Source organism: Nuphar pumila, chromosome 6 (genome assembly GCF_984573655.1).
Source record: "Nuphar pumila chromosome 6, dmNupPumi1.hap1.1, whole genome shotgun sequence".
In the NCBI taxonomy this organism is placed as follows: domain Eukaryota; kingdom Viridiplantae; phylum Streptophyta; class Magnoliopsida; order Nymphaeales; family Nymphaeaceae; genus Nuphar; species Nuphar pumila.
The window spans coordinates 88,440,949-88,456,828 of record NC_143254.1 but is presented as its reverse complement, the minus strand read 5'-3'; the positions used below and the strand labels follow the sequence as shown (position 1 = coordinate 88,456,828).

Below are 15,880 nucleotides of genomic sequence, written 5' to 3'. Positions count from 1 at the left end.
CACCACATGGTGACATGCACTAGCTACTGTATCAGTGCACATCTCCTTGTGGTGGGAAGTTGCAGGTTCAAACCCTAGTGGTACGTTGAATAATAACTGGTGGAGGTCTGCCTAACCCCAGCTTGCCTTTCAAAAAAAAATAATCAGAAGCATAATGATGCAAGATCTGTTTGATCCGAACAAGTTAAACTACAGTTTCTCAGTCCAAGTTTTTAATTTTCTTTTCTTTTCTTTTTGTGATGGGATCGTGGCAATTGGAGGTTGGCCTTCGCAGGTCCTGACCCATTTTGTAAAGAACTTTCAACTGTGTTAAGCTTGTATTCTTAATTTCCAAACTTGCAGCTTCATCACACTCTGTGCCATCATTTGTCCTTTTTTATACACCAGCTTCCCAAACCTTGAGTGAAGGTTTGGGAACTTCCACAGCTTCAATGTGACGGCAAAAGCTGTAATAAATGCACTCTCTCAATCTCTCTTTTGGTCATAGAAATTAAGGCCTACTTCATGGATTCGACACTTATGTTTTGATCCACCATACCCATACTTAAAGAAGACAAAAGGGGTGAAGAGGATGCATTTTCCATTAAAACAATGCAGATGAATCAGAAAAAACCCAAAAAATCTATTTAGCATGTTTCATTCAGCACAAATGTATTACCATATATATATATATATATATATATATATATATATATATATATATATATATATAGAGAGAGAGAGAGAGAGAGAGAGAGAGACGAAAATATGAGGACTAATGTGTGAACCATGATTTTCATGGTTTTTTTGTTATTTTCTGTTGAATCTAACCATTCAGATGTAATCTACATGATTGGTTTTATAAGAACATGTTATTGAATCATCCAATTTTGATGCATAAATGAGATTTTTTTAAAGCTTTAAAATCAATGGCTCATAATCTTCATAAATATTCAAGTATTCAAAACTTGCATTTTTTCATAAAAAATACATGATCAAATGGTTGATTCGTAGCAAATTCACCATGCGAAACACATCTACGCGGTTGGATTTGCAAAAAAAATGTTGAAAATATCCACATTTCTAGTTATCATATTTCAGTTCTCTCCCTCTCTCTCTTTATATATATATATATATATATATATATATATATATATATATATATATATATATATATATATATAAACCGGATATGTTTACCAACCAAATATATTTACCGGTATAAATCAAGATTTTCATAGGGTTTTTTTACTTTATTTCAAAATTTTCAATGTACTACGTGATCTAGATGTTTGGTTTTATAGAAACGAATCATCTAATTAAGATGTATAAGAATAATCTTTTAAGGGTTGAAAATCAATGACTTAGAATTTTTATAAATATTCAAGAATAAAAATTTATATATTTTTATACGATTATAATGATCCTGTTGAGGTGGCGCAGCGGAAGGTCTTCAGGTGGTGGCGACAGTAGAGAGGTTGAGTTGTGACAGCAAAGAGTGAAGAGGAAAAAGAAAGAGCAGAGGATAGTTTGAAGCTTGGAGGTTTGCTTCGAAAGCTTCACGGTGCGCTGTATTGCATATCATCATAAGGGTCGAGTCTCGTGTTTATATAGTCTTCGGATTCCCTCTCTCGGCTCAGGAGAGAATATCGATGAGTCTAATGTATTTGATAAACTAAAGTTTGAAATTTAAATAAAAAGGTTGATTTGTAAAAGCGACTTAGCTTACTCATGGATAAGCACAATGTGCAGCGCATGGCCACACGCACCAACATCTCTCACTTGGACATGAGACTGCTCAGTTTGCTCTCACTATTGTAGGCTTTCTTGAATTGATTATGTATTTTTCGTTAAGGACTTTCTTCGTAATCATATATATCTTAATCCCATTCGGGCAACATGATTGGTAAACAAGTATTTTGCAATACCCTTAGTTAAGAGATCCACTACCATATCCAATGTAAGAAGGTGGTATGCAGTTATTTCATTGGTTTTAATCATATCATGTATGTAGTGGTATTTCACCATTATATGCTTACTCTTGGAGTTATTAGCTTCACTTTTCATTAGAACAATAACAGCTTGATTATCACAGTATATCTGTATAGGCTCACATAATATTTTTATCTTTAAATCTTTAATGAACCGGTTGATCCATACTGCAAATATCGCGGTTGCATTACACGCGATATACTCAGCCTCGAGTATGTTGAGCCACATAACCCTGTTTCTTACAAGACCACATAACAACTCCTCCTTCAAAGAGGAAGATGTAGCCAAAAGTAGATTTATTGTTATCTATACACCCTGCAAAGTCAACATCAGAGTATCCAATCAAATCAAGGTTGTCAGCTTGAAAGCTCAGTTGCAAGCCTTTAGAACCTTTTAGGTATAAAAAAAATCTCTTTACGGCTTGCCAATGAGGTCATCCTAGATTACTTTGATATCTGCTAACACGACCTACGACGAAGCTTATGTCAGGTCTTATGCATAGCATCACATACATTAGGCTTCCAACAGCCTGAGCATAAGGAATTTCAAGATTTGGTTGACCCTCACCAGGACAATCGCTTTTGCTTAAGTTTACTCCTTTTACAAAAGGAGTTCCAATAGGTTTGGAGTCATGCATTTTGTATCTCTTAAGAATATAGTCAATGCACTTTTCTTGGCTTAAACAGAGAGTCCTTGAATCTCTGTTTCGGATGATTTTAATTCCCAAAATATAGGAAGCTTCACCCATATCTTTCATTTCAAAGTTGATATATAATCATTTCTTTGTATTGACTATTTTTCATTATCATTCCTAGTCAGCAGTCATCAACATATAATGACAAGATACAAAAAAGACTCACTTTTTCATACATATAAACAGTGGTCTAACTTATTTGGTTCATATCCAATCTTTGTTATGGCTTTGTGAAAAGCCAAATACTACTGTCTTAGCGATTGCTTTAATCCGTACAAGGATTTTTTCAACTTATACATTGTATCATCAATTATCGCATAACTTTCTGGTTGAGTCATATATGTCTTCTTTTAGGTCACCGTTTAGGAAGACAAACTTTATATCCATTTGCCATATGTTCAGGTCATGATGAGCAGCTATGAATAATATTATCCTGATGGACGTAAATTTAGCAACTAGCGAATAGGTTTTTGTATAATCGATTTCCTTCTTTTGGGAAAAACCTTTTGCTACTAGTCTTGCTTTAAATTTATCTATAGATCCATCAGCTTTATATTTTTTCTTAAGAACTCATTTACAATGGTTTTCTTTCCTCAGGAAGATCAATTAAGTCCCAAACATGGTTCTTTTCAATGGATTCAATTTTTTCATCCATATCTCTTTTTCATTCTGATGCCTCTTTTGAATTAATTGCATCAGCATATGAGAGATTATCGGTCAACTACAGAATAACAGAGTTCCTCACATAAATACGCATAGTAGTCATCCAAGTAGGATGGAGGAGCTCTAGATCTTTTATGACTACTTAGTCCTTGAGAGATAGAGGGTTCGAAATCAGTTGGTTCATTGCCTGACTGTTCCATAGTTGGTTCATTACCTAAGTGTTCATTTTGATCATCATAATCATCTAGTAAATCAAAGGGATCCTCAGTTGGATCACTGGATTTATTGTTGAGATTTTTCAAAAACTCAATATCTTTGCCCTCTATGAGTCCCAGACTCTGGTGATACAATATGTAACCTTTTGGCCCTTTTGGATAACCAATAAAGATATATCTAGCTGATCTGTTATCCAATTTATCCATAGTTGGTTCTAAGATTTTTACATGAGCTACAGATCCTCATCTCCTTAGATGATTTAAGTCTGGTTTCATACCAGTCCATCTTTCATATGGAGTCTTTAGGACAACCTTACAAAGTACTCTATTTAATGTATACATAGTTGTATTTACAGCTTCACCCCAAAAAAAATTGGGTAGATGAACACCTGCTAATATAGATCTTACCGTGTTCAAGAGAGTTCTGTTACACCTTTCAGCAATACCATTCTATTGCGGTATCTCACAATAATTGTTGAACTCATTGGAGGTGTATTCACCACTTCTATCAAATCTCATAATTTTAATGTTTATACCAAGTTGTCTTTCAACTTCATTTTTGTATTCTTTGAATTTCTCAAGTGCTTCTGATTTATTTCTGATGAGATACAGGTATTTATATCTCGAGAAATCATCAATAAATGTTATAAAATATAGCATGCGACTATGAGTTTGGACTCTAAATGGAACACAAATGTCTGTATAGATTATTTCTAATAGTTCAGTGGCTCGAATAACATTATGTGGAAAGGGTTTTCTTGCCAACTTTCTAAAAATACAAGATTCACAGTTTTCAAAGTGAGATTCATTGAAGTTAAGGATTAGTCCTTGTGCCAGATTTTTCATTTTCTTTAGGCTTATATGCCCAAGTCTTTTATGTCATGCATTTACATCAATCACTAAGGCACAATCAATATACAAGGAAAAGTTCTATTTATTTTCAAATAATTTAAACATCACATGTTCTTTATCAAATTTACCCTCAAACAAGATTCTACCATGTTTCCCCATAGTGAACTTCCCAGGGACAAACCGGACCTCAAAACCTTTCCCAATCAAAGCTGGTACAGACACCAGGTTTCTCCTTATTGAAGGGACATAAAGTATAGCTTTCAATAACACACTAGTCCCTTCCACATTGAGTCTGTAGGACCCAACTCCTAGAATATCACTATACAAGTTATTGCCCATGTAGACCTTGTGCTCGCCTGGTCCTAGCTTTTTGAGATCTACAACTCCATCAGTGGATTTGGCTATATGTCGAGTAGCCCCAGAGTCTACCCACCACCCTGAGAGTTCTTCATTCGCAAAGTGATATTCAGATACAACACAGATGACTTTTTTTCATCATGCTTTTGCTTGAATTGCTGTTGTATCTCCCACCATTCCAGTTGCTCCTATTATTGGAAAATTTTGTTCTGCAGTTCTTTTGGATGTGTCTCATCTTGACGCACTTGAAGCCTTGACTTGTGAGCCTTTGTGGCCTTGAGGTTTGAAACCTACACTTTGTCCTTTATAGAACTTGCCATTACCCTTCTTCTTAAAGTTATTTTACTTAACGGGTACTTGGCTATGAGATGGTGTATCTTGAGCCACCATCAATTCAGACTTCTTCTTCTTAGCCATGTGTTCTTGTTCTATGGTTAATTGCAGGGGCAACTTAGTCAAGTTTAAATTCTTTAAATTTAATCTTAATGCAGTGGTCACCATTTTCCATGAATATGAGAGGCTATTTAGTATGGTGGACACCTGCATTCTATCTGGAATTACATTTTCAGTAATGGATAGGTCTTTAGCCATGACCAACATCCTATTAACGTGATCTACCACACTGTCATTCTCTTTCATCCTATATGAGTTGTATTGTTCGATTAACAATTGAATGTGGACTTCGGATGTGGTATCATACTTGGTGGCGATGGCCTCCATCATTTCCTTAGCGGTTTTATAATCTTCAAAGACTGATCAAATCATCATCCATGTAGGTGAGCATGATAGTTCTTGCCATCAAATCATCTTTTTGAATTTTTTTAAATTTGATTACTTCTTCTTGACATTATTCGTCATTCGGTTTTTCTATAGACATACTGAGGACATATACCAGTCCTTCCAGGGTTAGAGCTAAAGGAATCCGCCTTTTCCAGACAGGAAAGTTGCTCCCGTTTAGCTTGTCTGTTTTTGCTAATTCGGAGGCACAGACACGACTAGCCATTTTGTACTAACCAATTTTAATTTAATTTATTTATGACAAGTTAGCACAAGGAACAATAAAAAACAAAAGGAATATCTTGTCAGACTAAATAGGTTTCTTTATTTTAAATAGACCTAATTTTGGTCTTAAACATAATTTAAACGAGTATTTTTTTTTAAATTTAACAGGAGCAAAGGGTTTTTTGAAAATTAAAAAATTATTCTGGGTATTAATTGGGAAATATAACTATTTCTGTTAATTTTTCAGAAATTTCAAAGTCGCAGACCCTTTTTAGCAAATACTTTTGAAAATGTATGCGGGTTATAGAATATTTTATTTTACCCCCCTTTTTAAAATATGTAAAACATCGAGGGACAAAGGGGTCTTTTTACCCCTCGGGTTATTTAAGCCCTGAACAGGTTGAAACTGACTCAAAAGGGCATCGGTTTTTCTCTCTCTTCTTCAATAGAGCCAGAAAAATGGGAAACCGATTTTTCTGGCCGATCTTCGGCGGCGATAGCCCGACTCTGTGGTTGGGTTTGATGTTTTCGTTGCAGGCTCCCTCTGACACAGGTCTGAGGCCTCTTTCTACAGTGGCGCTTCCTTGGAAGATGAAATGACCGAAAATTTTTCTGGTCGTTCTCTAGCGACGATGGGCCGACTTTCTATTTGGGTTTGTTTTCCTTGACGCAGGCTTTCCCTGCGCTCAAATCCGAGGCCAAACCATTTTTTTTCTTTCGGTGGTTTGGGGTTTTACCCTTTCTCTGTTTTCTATTTTTTCGATTCTGTGTTTGTGATTTTCTTTTCCAATCAAGGAGCAATAGTAAAACAGGCGGGAGGCCTTTTACCTCTAATAGATCGGTGCTGTCGGAAAGAATGGCAGACGATCAATGTCTTTTCGGCGACAGAACCTATATATTATATTTTTTTTCTTCGGGTTGTGTCTCTGTTTTCCCTCCTTTTTGTTTTCTTTTGGTGTACAGAGACGAACATGTAAGTATAGACTTTGTTTTCTGGTTTGATTTTCAGAGATAGACAATATATAAAAATAGGTAGGTCTCTGTTTTCCTGATTGGGGTTTTCAGAGGCAGGCAAAATCAATAGAGGTCTCTGTTTTCTTAGTTGGGGTTTTCAGAGGCAAGCAACAATAAATAGAGGTCTCTGTTTTAGAGACAAAAAATTGGAAGCTTAAAGACCAGTAAGAAGAGCAATAGCTCTTACCTTTTCCTCTTTTTTTCTTTCTGTGTTTGTTTCTTCTTTGCAGGTTGAAGGCTGCAGGTGTTGATGAGCATCCTCGAACCTGGCTCTGATACCACTGTTGAGGTAGCGCAGCGGAAGGTCCTCAGGTGGTGGCGACAGCAGAGAGGTTAAGGTGCGGTAACATAGAGTGAAAAGGGCAAAGAAAGAGCAAGGGATAGTTTGAAGCTTGAAGGTTTGCTTCGATGGCTTCACGGTGTGTTGTATTGCATATCATCATTAGGGGTGGCAATCGGGTCGGGTTGGCGGGTCGGGTTGGCGGGTAGGCGTGTCAGCATACCTCAACCCGAACCCGACCCATTTATTAAACGGGTCAGTTGTGGCAAACACGAGCCCGACCCGTTTAATAAACGGGTAACCCGACACGACCCGCCAACCCATTTAATAAATGGGTTGGGTCGGGTAAACGGGTTTTCAGGTTCGCGGGTCAGGTTGACGGGTCAGGTTGACGGGTCGGGTTGGCGGGTTGACGGATCGGGTTGGTAGGTAGGCAGGTTGGCGGGTCGGGTTGACGGGTCGAGTTGGCGGGTTGACGGGTCGGGCAGACGGGTTGGCGGGTTGGCGGGTTGACCCACCCGCCTAACCCGTCTATTAAACGGGTCAGCCGGGTTGGCATACCCCCAACCCGAACCCGACCTGTTTAATAAACGGGTTACGCGGGTCGACCCGTTTATTAAACGGGTTGGCTTAAGCCCAACCCGAACTCGCCTAAGAGGTGGGTTGGGTTGGCGGGTCCTGTCAGAAATTGCCATCCCTAATCATCATAGAGGTTGAGTATCATGTTTATATAGCCTTCGGATTCCTTCTCTCGGCTAAGCAACGGTTGAGAGAATATCGGTGAGTCGAATGTATTTGAAAAACTAGAGTTTGAAATTTAAATAAAAAATATTGATTTGTAAAACGAGCTTAGCTTATCCATGAGCATGCCTACTCATGGATAAGCACAACGTGGAGCGCATAGCTACACGCACCAACAGATCCAACAGTTGATTCTTAACAAACAAATGGATGCATCTGCAAGGTTTGATTTATACTAGAAAAGGAGGGCATCCTCTTTGAAGAATAGTAGCCGGGCAGGGTCATCTTTTTTGGAGGCTTAGTCTAAGATTGTTAAGCACAGAGAAAAAATTATTTGTTCCTTTCTATGGGCCGGATGCCATGAGCACTCAAAGTATGCATTGGTTGCTTGGCCACGGGTTACCAGAAGTGGTGATTTTAGAATTTCTTCCCTCTTTGAAGAACTCGACTCTGCTGTCAAAATGGTGATGGTATATTTGTCGAGAAGGGGGGTGACTTGGCGCTTTACTTTATTGGTCCAAATATGCTTTGCTGCCCCCCCTTCTTATTGGTCTCCTACTAGAGCAGGTCTGTATTCATCGGGTTTATGGTCCCAATGGTGTAAGATTTGGCCCCAGATTGCTTCTAGATTGGTACAATCTTACGTTGGATGAGCAGGTTGAGAATGATAAAAAAAATATCATATGACGATACTAGGGTTGCAAATGGGTCAGATCCAGGAAGAGTATTTTGCAAAATTTGGCTGTCCCAAATCTAGGGGTGTCAACAGGTCGGGTTTGGTTCGGACCCAGGTGAAACCAGACTTAAACCAGACTTTTTAGTATGGTATTGGGTCCGAACCTGGACTAATCGGGTCCACTATAAAAAAACCATACCCGGACCTGATAAGAACTACATGAACCAAACCCGGACCATACCCAGTAAAACTATATATTTTTATCATTTTTACATTGAAAAATTGCAGGTCTTAATCGGAACTTGGGTTGGGTCCAGGTCTGGTATAAAATTTCACAAACTATACCCGGGTCCATGTATTAATCGGACCTTCAGGTCCGAGGTCTTCTTATTTATCTCCATACCAGGACCCTATAGGGTTTGGTTCGGGTAAACCAGGCCTGTTGACACCCCCTACCCAAATCTCAACCAATCTGACTGTCTAATGTATTTTGGGATCCGAAATCCAAACCATTTGCATCCCTTGACGACAGTGGGAATGGCGCCCTTTTAGTTTTGGAAAGCTACTTTGATGAATGCCTTTAACTGATGGATTTGGTAAGAGCTTGGATGTCGGAGTTTGGGTGTCGGCAACATCTCCCAAAGGATTTACCTCAAGGGACAGGCCCGTTAAGAGACCCGACCCGGTTATCGGGCGAGGGTTATTACTTGTCATTAAAAAAAAAACGCCTCGCCTGAATGGAACTTCCTCATCTCGGTTGTTGGCAACGAAGAGGAAAGAGTGGGAGAGTAAAAAGAGCTTGTTTTGTTTGCTGTTTGGGCAAGCTAGGATGCATTCCAATGGGTTGGATACCTGACCCATTGACAGTCCTACCCATAATTAGCAAAACTCCGTTTAAAACGTGTCCTTTTTTATGAAATATTGAAAATGAAAAAAAAAACTTTGGGTTTTCCAAAAAAATCGTCCAAAAAAAATAAACTTCATTTGGGAGAAACGTACAGAGTACAAAAATTTATATTTAAAAAAAAAATACTTTTCAAAAAACTCAATGATAGATTCGATTGGATCGGATCACAATGATTCTTGAATCTGAGTCTCATAGTATGCCCCAACCTGTTTTTCAAGGAAAAATCTCAATATATTTTTCTGTTTTTTGCAATGTTATCAGTGTCGGTGCGTATCGGCCGATACTCATCGTATCGACAACTTTTCGATGCGATTCAAGGCCTGAATCGGCCATTTCAAAAATCGTCCTATTCAGGACGAAACGATTCAGCAGGAATCGGCACCTTTAACCTTCTGTTTCATTTTTCTTTTCTTTCTTCAGTGAACGAACGGACGGACGAAACCCTTGAACTTCGGTCCCTTCCGCCGCGGCGCCGCTCCGACACTCCCAAGTTCGGCCAACCACTCCGGCTACCCCTCCTCCGCGGCGCCGATCGATCAGTAACCTCTCTCTCTCTCAGATTTCTTTGAGGCCCTTTTTTTCCTCTATGGCGGTTTGAATTTTTGGAAAGATACTTGAGTTATGTTGTCACATTGGTTACATTTTGTGAATAGTGGGACGGCAAATGAACCCATATCTAGTTTTCCAAGTTGGTTTTTTCATTTTTTTTTTTCTGCATGAACCCAGCTACTCTGGCCGGAGAAGGACCCTTCTGGCCCTTTTTTCTGATTTTTTAATATTTTTCTATTTTATGATTTTTTATTAAAAATACATTTTTAAATAGACCGATACCAAACGATACAGGTCCGATACGGTACGTATGTTTCGTGAAAAACGATACAGGTCCGATTCCGATACTGACAACATTGGTTTTTTGTCCTTGCTTTATAAATTTAAAACCAAATTAAACCTGTATGTTTTGTTTGCTGATTTCTGTTGCAACTCGCTTTTAGCCTTTTCCTGCGGTTTTCCTTCAAATAACGTATTCAGTATTTAACGAGATTTTGCTGTTTCAACGTATTTACTATGGTCCCGGTCCCACCTAGGAGTAATGTTGGATTGAAGGTAGATCTGGATCCAGTTTCAAACCCTAAAGATTTTCTTTGTTCCTGAAATTTGTCGTTCGAATCCGAGGGAACTTTTCAAAAACAAAAAACACCATCCCGCCTCTTTCCTCACTCCCCACTTCGATTTCACGCTAGGACACCCCAATTATCCCCAAGGTCTCTCTCTCTCTCTCTCTCTCTCTCTCTCTCTCTCTCTCTCTCTCTCTCTCTCTCTCTCTCTCTCTCTCTCTTTTGAGTTTCCACCTTCGTCTTCCTCCTAGATTTTCTTTTGCCGCAAATTTCTACAGTTTCCACGAAAACTTGAGCCTTTGTCCACATAAATTGGTCTCTCACCCTCCCTTGTTTCATCCTTTTTTCTACTTTTTGCTGCTAAATTTTATGTTTGGGTTGCTTTTTGGATTTGGGGAATTATGTTTTGCTGGAAACAGTATAGGTCGTTTGAAATGATCTTATATTATGTTTGTCATTCAGATTTGCAGTGTTCTCGTTTGAATGGCATTGGTGACTATGATTTATGTGAAACTAGGGTTAGTTTTGGTGTTTATGTCTAACGGGACAGTGTTAAATAATGGTGATTCATCAAGCTCATTTCTGTATTTCTGTTCCTTGTTTTAAGGAAATTAGGCATGCACTCAGCTACGGTGACATAATTGGGTTGAACTGCTTCCTGCATATTTTTAAAGAACCCAAAAATTATGTTATTTCCTGCTATTGGACATCCTGATCAGTTCTATCCACAAAACCATATTTCGGATCAGGCTTGCACTTTTCATTTGGTGAATCAACAGCGATGCCCGTTTGCTCTGGCCCATTAGAAAATACCCTGAAATGATGCAAAAACCAAAGAGTGTACTTTCCTGTCTCGACAACCACTTATCAGGGCTATCCATGAAACCAGTAAATATTTGGGGTCAAAATTGTACTTTTCAGTTTTCAGTTCCTGAATCAACACTGTTGCCTGTTTTCTCTGACCTGTTATAGAATATTATCAAATAAGTCTGTTCCAGGTGATCAAATATGGCTATGCAAATGACGAGAACACATTACGGATGATTGTTTAGATGTTGCTATTCAGTAGATTCCTAATCCCGGATTGTATTCTTGGGAATCTCCTAAGAAGTACACCCAGACTTTAATACTACCGTTGTGAGGATTGCAAACACATGATGTCAGTTGTCCAACCTCAATTGAAATAGCTGAATGATGGAGTCATATTCTCATAAGCAATGGGGGGCGGGGAGCATCCGTCTGCATAAATTATGTAATCTAATGCTATTTTGAAATAAGATGTTTCTCTTTGTTTTTTTTCTACTTTCCACTTGAAGCCCACTCTCATATTGAAATTAGCTACAAATCTTTGCATGTAAGAAATAATTTCACCAATAGGTCAGCCTTAGAATTTTTGAGAAGTCCCCACCTATAGCACTACTTAAAGCTTCAGACACATGCAAATGTTATTTTATTGTTCTACTAAACTTTTCCTACTTATACACTGTTGTAATGATCATTTCTTGTGGCCCTACTACATGACCTTCTTGATGTAGAAGAAACTCTGGGAAAAAGTTGGATGTGTGCCACAACTGGCTTTTTGGCATGTATACAAAGCTATTTTTATATGCACATTTACGGTTGTTTTGCTTAGACAGTTGGATGTGTTGATATCCACAATAGACTGCAACATGCACATGGTATACGAGAAGTCGTAAACTCATTTGTGAATCTACTAACCTGTTTCTCCATGTTTAGTGCTCAAAACCTTGAATCATGTATTCATGGAGCAATTGAGTCTGACTGGCTCTTAGTTTTGCTAAAACATACAATTCTTTTTGGTTTTGTGCTTTCATATGGAATGATGGTTCCTCATAACATCACCATTTATAATTTTTCATTTCAAACCGATGAAAGTTATCATGTTTTTCAGTTGGGAATTTTACTGCTGATTGGTTTGGGTAAATGATCTTTTAAAACTTTTTTGAGTCATTTTTTGAACTTGTGTAGGTCCACGGTGTAAGTATAATATTTCTGCAGTAAATATAAAGCTGCAACCTTTGTCTGTCTATGGCACATTACTATGAAGTAGATGACATATTCACGGGAGAAGAGGTGAGAACTGTTTATGTCGTAGTTATGCTTGTTGTGATTCTCGGCATTTCTCTTTCCTAAATCTTTCTTTCCTGCTTGGTGCTTGCATTTCAGCTTGTTTCAGTTGTCTTTCGTGTGGGAGCCAATGGAGTTGGAGTCTTAGACCCTGGTTCAGACAGTAACAGTGTAGGTTCAAACTAAACTCTGTATGCTATAGGATCTTGAAAGTTTGAATATATGTGAAGCAGTTACTAAATTTAGTCTTGTATGTAGCTTTTGTTTATGTGTCTGTGTGCACCATTTTTATGGTGATTTATATATATATATATATATATATATATATATATATATATATATATATATATATATATATATTATTACCGGTTTTCCTTTTGACATTAATCAGGTTGAACAAGGTGCAAAGATCGATCTGCCATTTTGGCTTGCACATGAACTATACTTGAGACAAGCAGTTAGCCTCAATGTGCCTCCTGCTTTCAATCAAAAGTAAGATTTGTATTATCTGGATTTAATGCTATGATATATTCTCTGGCAGGTGGATCTGTTGATGAAGACAATGAACCTTTAGCAATTGGCTGAAATTCTAAAATCAATGTGCATAAAAGTATTCCCTCAAAAAAAATGAGTGGTGGAGGGTACTATCTCTTTTATGATGCTTTGTCTAAGGCTGTATATTTTGTAACACTGACAGGATAAGAAAGGAAATCCAGGCTGATCCTGCATGTGTGGATCTGAGAAGTCGATGCCCTTACTTCTATGAATTGGGTTGCAAAATTGCTCCTCTGTAAGTTCATTTGTTAGCATCTCCTTTTGTTTCTTCAATTACTAGGATGTGTTCTTAGGGTTTATTTGGATATTTCAGCCTCAACTACCTGAAACCGGGTTGGTGCTGTGTAGGTGATGACACCAACCCAATTGGCCTCTCTCTCTCTCTCTCTCTCTCTCTCTCTCTCTCTCTCTCTCTCTCTATATATATATATATATATATATATATATATATATATATATATATATATATATATATATATATATATATATATATATATATATATATATATATATATATATATATATATATATATATGTGTGTGTGTGTGTGTGTGTGGTCAAGATATTTCTGTGCCAGTAGGAGAGTGCCATCTGAGACTAGTAAATGAGAAGTTTGCCTTGGTCAAGTTTGGCTTATTTTGGCTCAACACCAGCTCTGCTTGTAGTTGCCATGGTTTTCAGCTGAGCCTGAGCCAGATTGTTTGAATAAGAAATGCAATTGAAACAAAAGGCAAGAAGAGTAATTGAGCTTTTGATCTCTTTAAGCCACATATAGTAACCAATTCTACATAACAGCATATAACATATATTAAACGTATGCTTCAACTTTTAAGAGACTACTAGAACGGGATCAAGTGATCAAGACCTTTGGGCATGGCTTGTTCAACATGACAAGCTCATAGAACAAGGTTCTATTCTGATTGGTGAGCCTATTTGGGAAGCCTGAAATGAACTCATTACTGATCCAAACAGAAATGAGTACAGAACAGCTTCTCATTAACAGCCTAGTGACATGGATGATATCATCCATTTTAGGCAGCACCAAGCTTCCCATTTCCTAACCACCTGGAAAAAGAAATGTGGGTGTGGTTGTTCTTCACCCCAACCCAAGATATTGAGCACCCATCCAGAACCTTTTTGGAGAATGGCTGGTAGGTTCTCCAGTGGTTGAGAAAGCCCTGCCACAGTTTTCTGCCATCTTGTAGCTGAGTTGGTATTGAAATCTAGAAGTGGTGACTGTAGATTGTTTGATCAAAAGCTTGAAAGTTGAAATTGTTTCTTTGTCCTCTGAACAACATTTAGTTCAAAACTGAAATGCAGAATTGACTTCCAATATTGGGACAGGTCTCGTGGAAATGGGGCATTAGAGCTCATTTAATTGATTTCCATTTTCTTGTGTATTTTAACTCGGTGCAAGCCACATTCACCCCATATATTGTAATTAGTCAAATTATGAGCCCGTTCTTGGTGATGTGCAGGGTTGGTGATAAGAGTATTGGTTCATTTATCCTTGATGCATTCAGAGGGCGGTATAAGGAAGTACTTAGCAAGGCCCACAGCACTGCATCTCATGTGGCGGTGCCTAAATCTGTCACCCTTTTGACAAGAGAGGAGTGTGATTGTAAGCCAATCAATTTGTATTGTGCTAGCTTTGCCTAGTCCATTCCATGGTTTTATAGTCATGTTTCATTTGGGTGACCTTTTTCCATTGTTTTTGAAGTGTTCAATGCAGCCCAAAACTCAATGGCTTCATTTAAAATATGGCGGGTAGAGGGAGCAAGATTGGAGAAAGCATCCATTCTTGGGAGGAAGAGGAGATTAACTGATTAGGCGTTCAAACGGTTTCACAAACCATCCCAAGTAATGCATGGCAATCTGATTGTCCTTTTTTTACTTTTAATGCTTTCTAATTTTCAGCAGTTTGTTTGTTGATCCCTGCGAGCTGGAAAATTTCTTGCTGGATAGTGGCTATGGTCAAGTATCCATTCTGATTATGTATTAAATACTCTTTGAGGTGTATGTTGTACAACTGTTCCTGTCTGTGGAGAACGAATGCAACTTGACACAAGTATTCATTTATTCAACTTGGATTGTTCACAAAAGTAAACAGATTTTATACACACGCAGCACGAATCACCAACTTGCCATATCTAATCTGGTAGAGATGATCCTTTGGCACAGGGAAATCTACAATGCCGAGTAGCTGCATTTGTCATGTGAAGATAAGGATACTGATGGCAATGATTTTGGCACATTTGTCTACTGACAGGAAGCCTCCCCCCACCATTGGCACTTTTCTCATGATTTTACAAACAAGTTGCATGAGTATTATCATATTGCCATTGACACCAGGAAATCTTTAAGTATCTCCATTTTCTACATGATTTAACCTTGGTTTAGGCCTTGCGAACCTGATCAAAATATTGATGGAAAAATATTTGAAGACTCGAAGTGCACAGCATAAGCAGTGGTTAATCAAGTCAGACTTAGGAGTCTTATGTTCATTATGCCTGACTGGACCATGCATGTCATGGTTTTTGGTCTAGGAAAGAACCGTCCACATCTCACCCAACTATTTGATTTGAAAGTTCTTCAATTAGTTTTGTTCTTACTTGATTGACATTAGTGCAAGTATAATGGCTCTACTTCCCCACTTAAATCGTTGCCTTTTGCTTGTTCTGAGTCAAACCTGCTACCTCAATCTTGAGGTCCTTTGGAATGTTGAACTCCTGATGCAACCAAACATGCAT

General features: G+C 38.1%; 1 protein-coding gene across 2 annotated transcripts; it reads left to right on the top strand.

The window, feature by feature from the left end:
• The first annotated feature begins 7,001 nt into the window (after positions 1-7,001).
• On the top strand, positions 7,002-15,232 carry LOC149835073 (DNA replication complex GINS protein PSF3-like). Of its 2 annotated transcripts, XM_090010385.1 has the most exons (8): positions 7,002-7,166; positions 9,793-9,911; positions 12,477-12,581; positions 12,675-12,746; positions 12,967-13,067; positions 13,273-13,365; positions 14,609-14,751; positions 14,851-15,232. In XM_090010385.1, exons 3-8 carry the CDS (start codon positions 12,537-12,539, stop codon positions 14,958-14,960), a joined length of 564 nt encoding a protein of 187 aa, XP_089866511.1. In that variant the 5' UTR covers positions 7,002-7,166; positions 9,793-9,911; positions 12,477-12,536; the 3' UTR covers positions 14,961-15,232. The 2 variants fall into 2 exon arrangements, with proteins under 2 accessions (XP_089866511.1, XP_089866512.1); XM_090010386.1 differs by lacking the exons at positions 7,002-7,166; positions 9,793-9,911 and adding an exon at positions 10,535-10,634.
• The last annotated feature ends 648 nt before the right edge of the window (positions 15,233-15,880 follow it).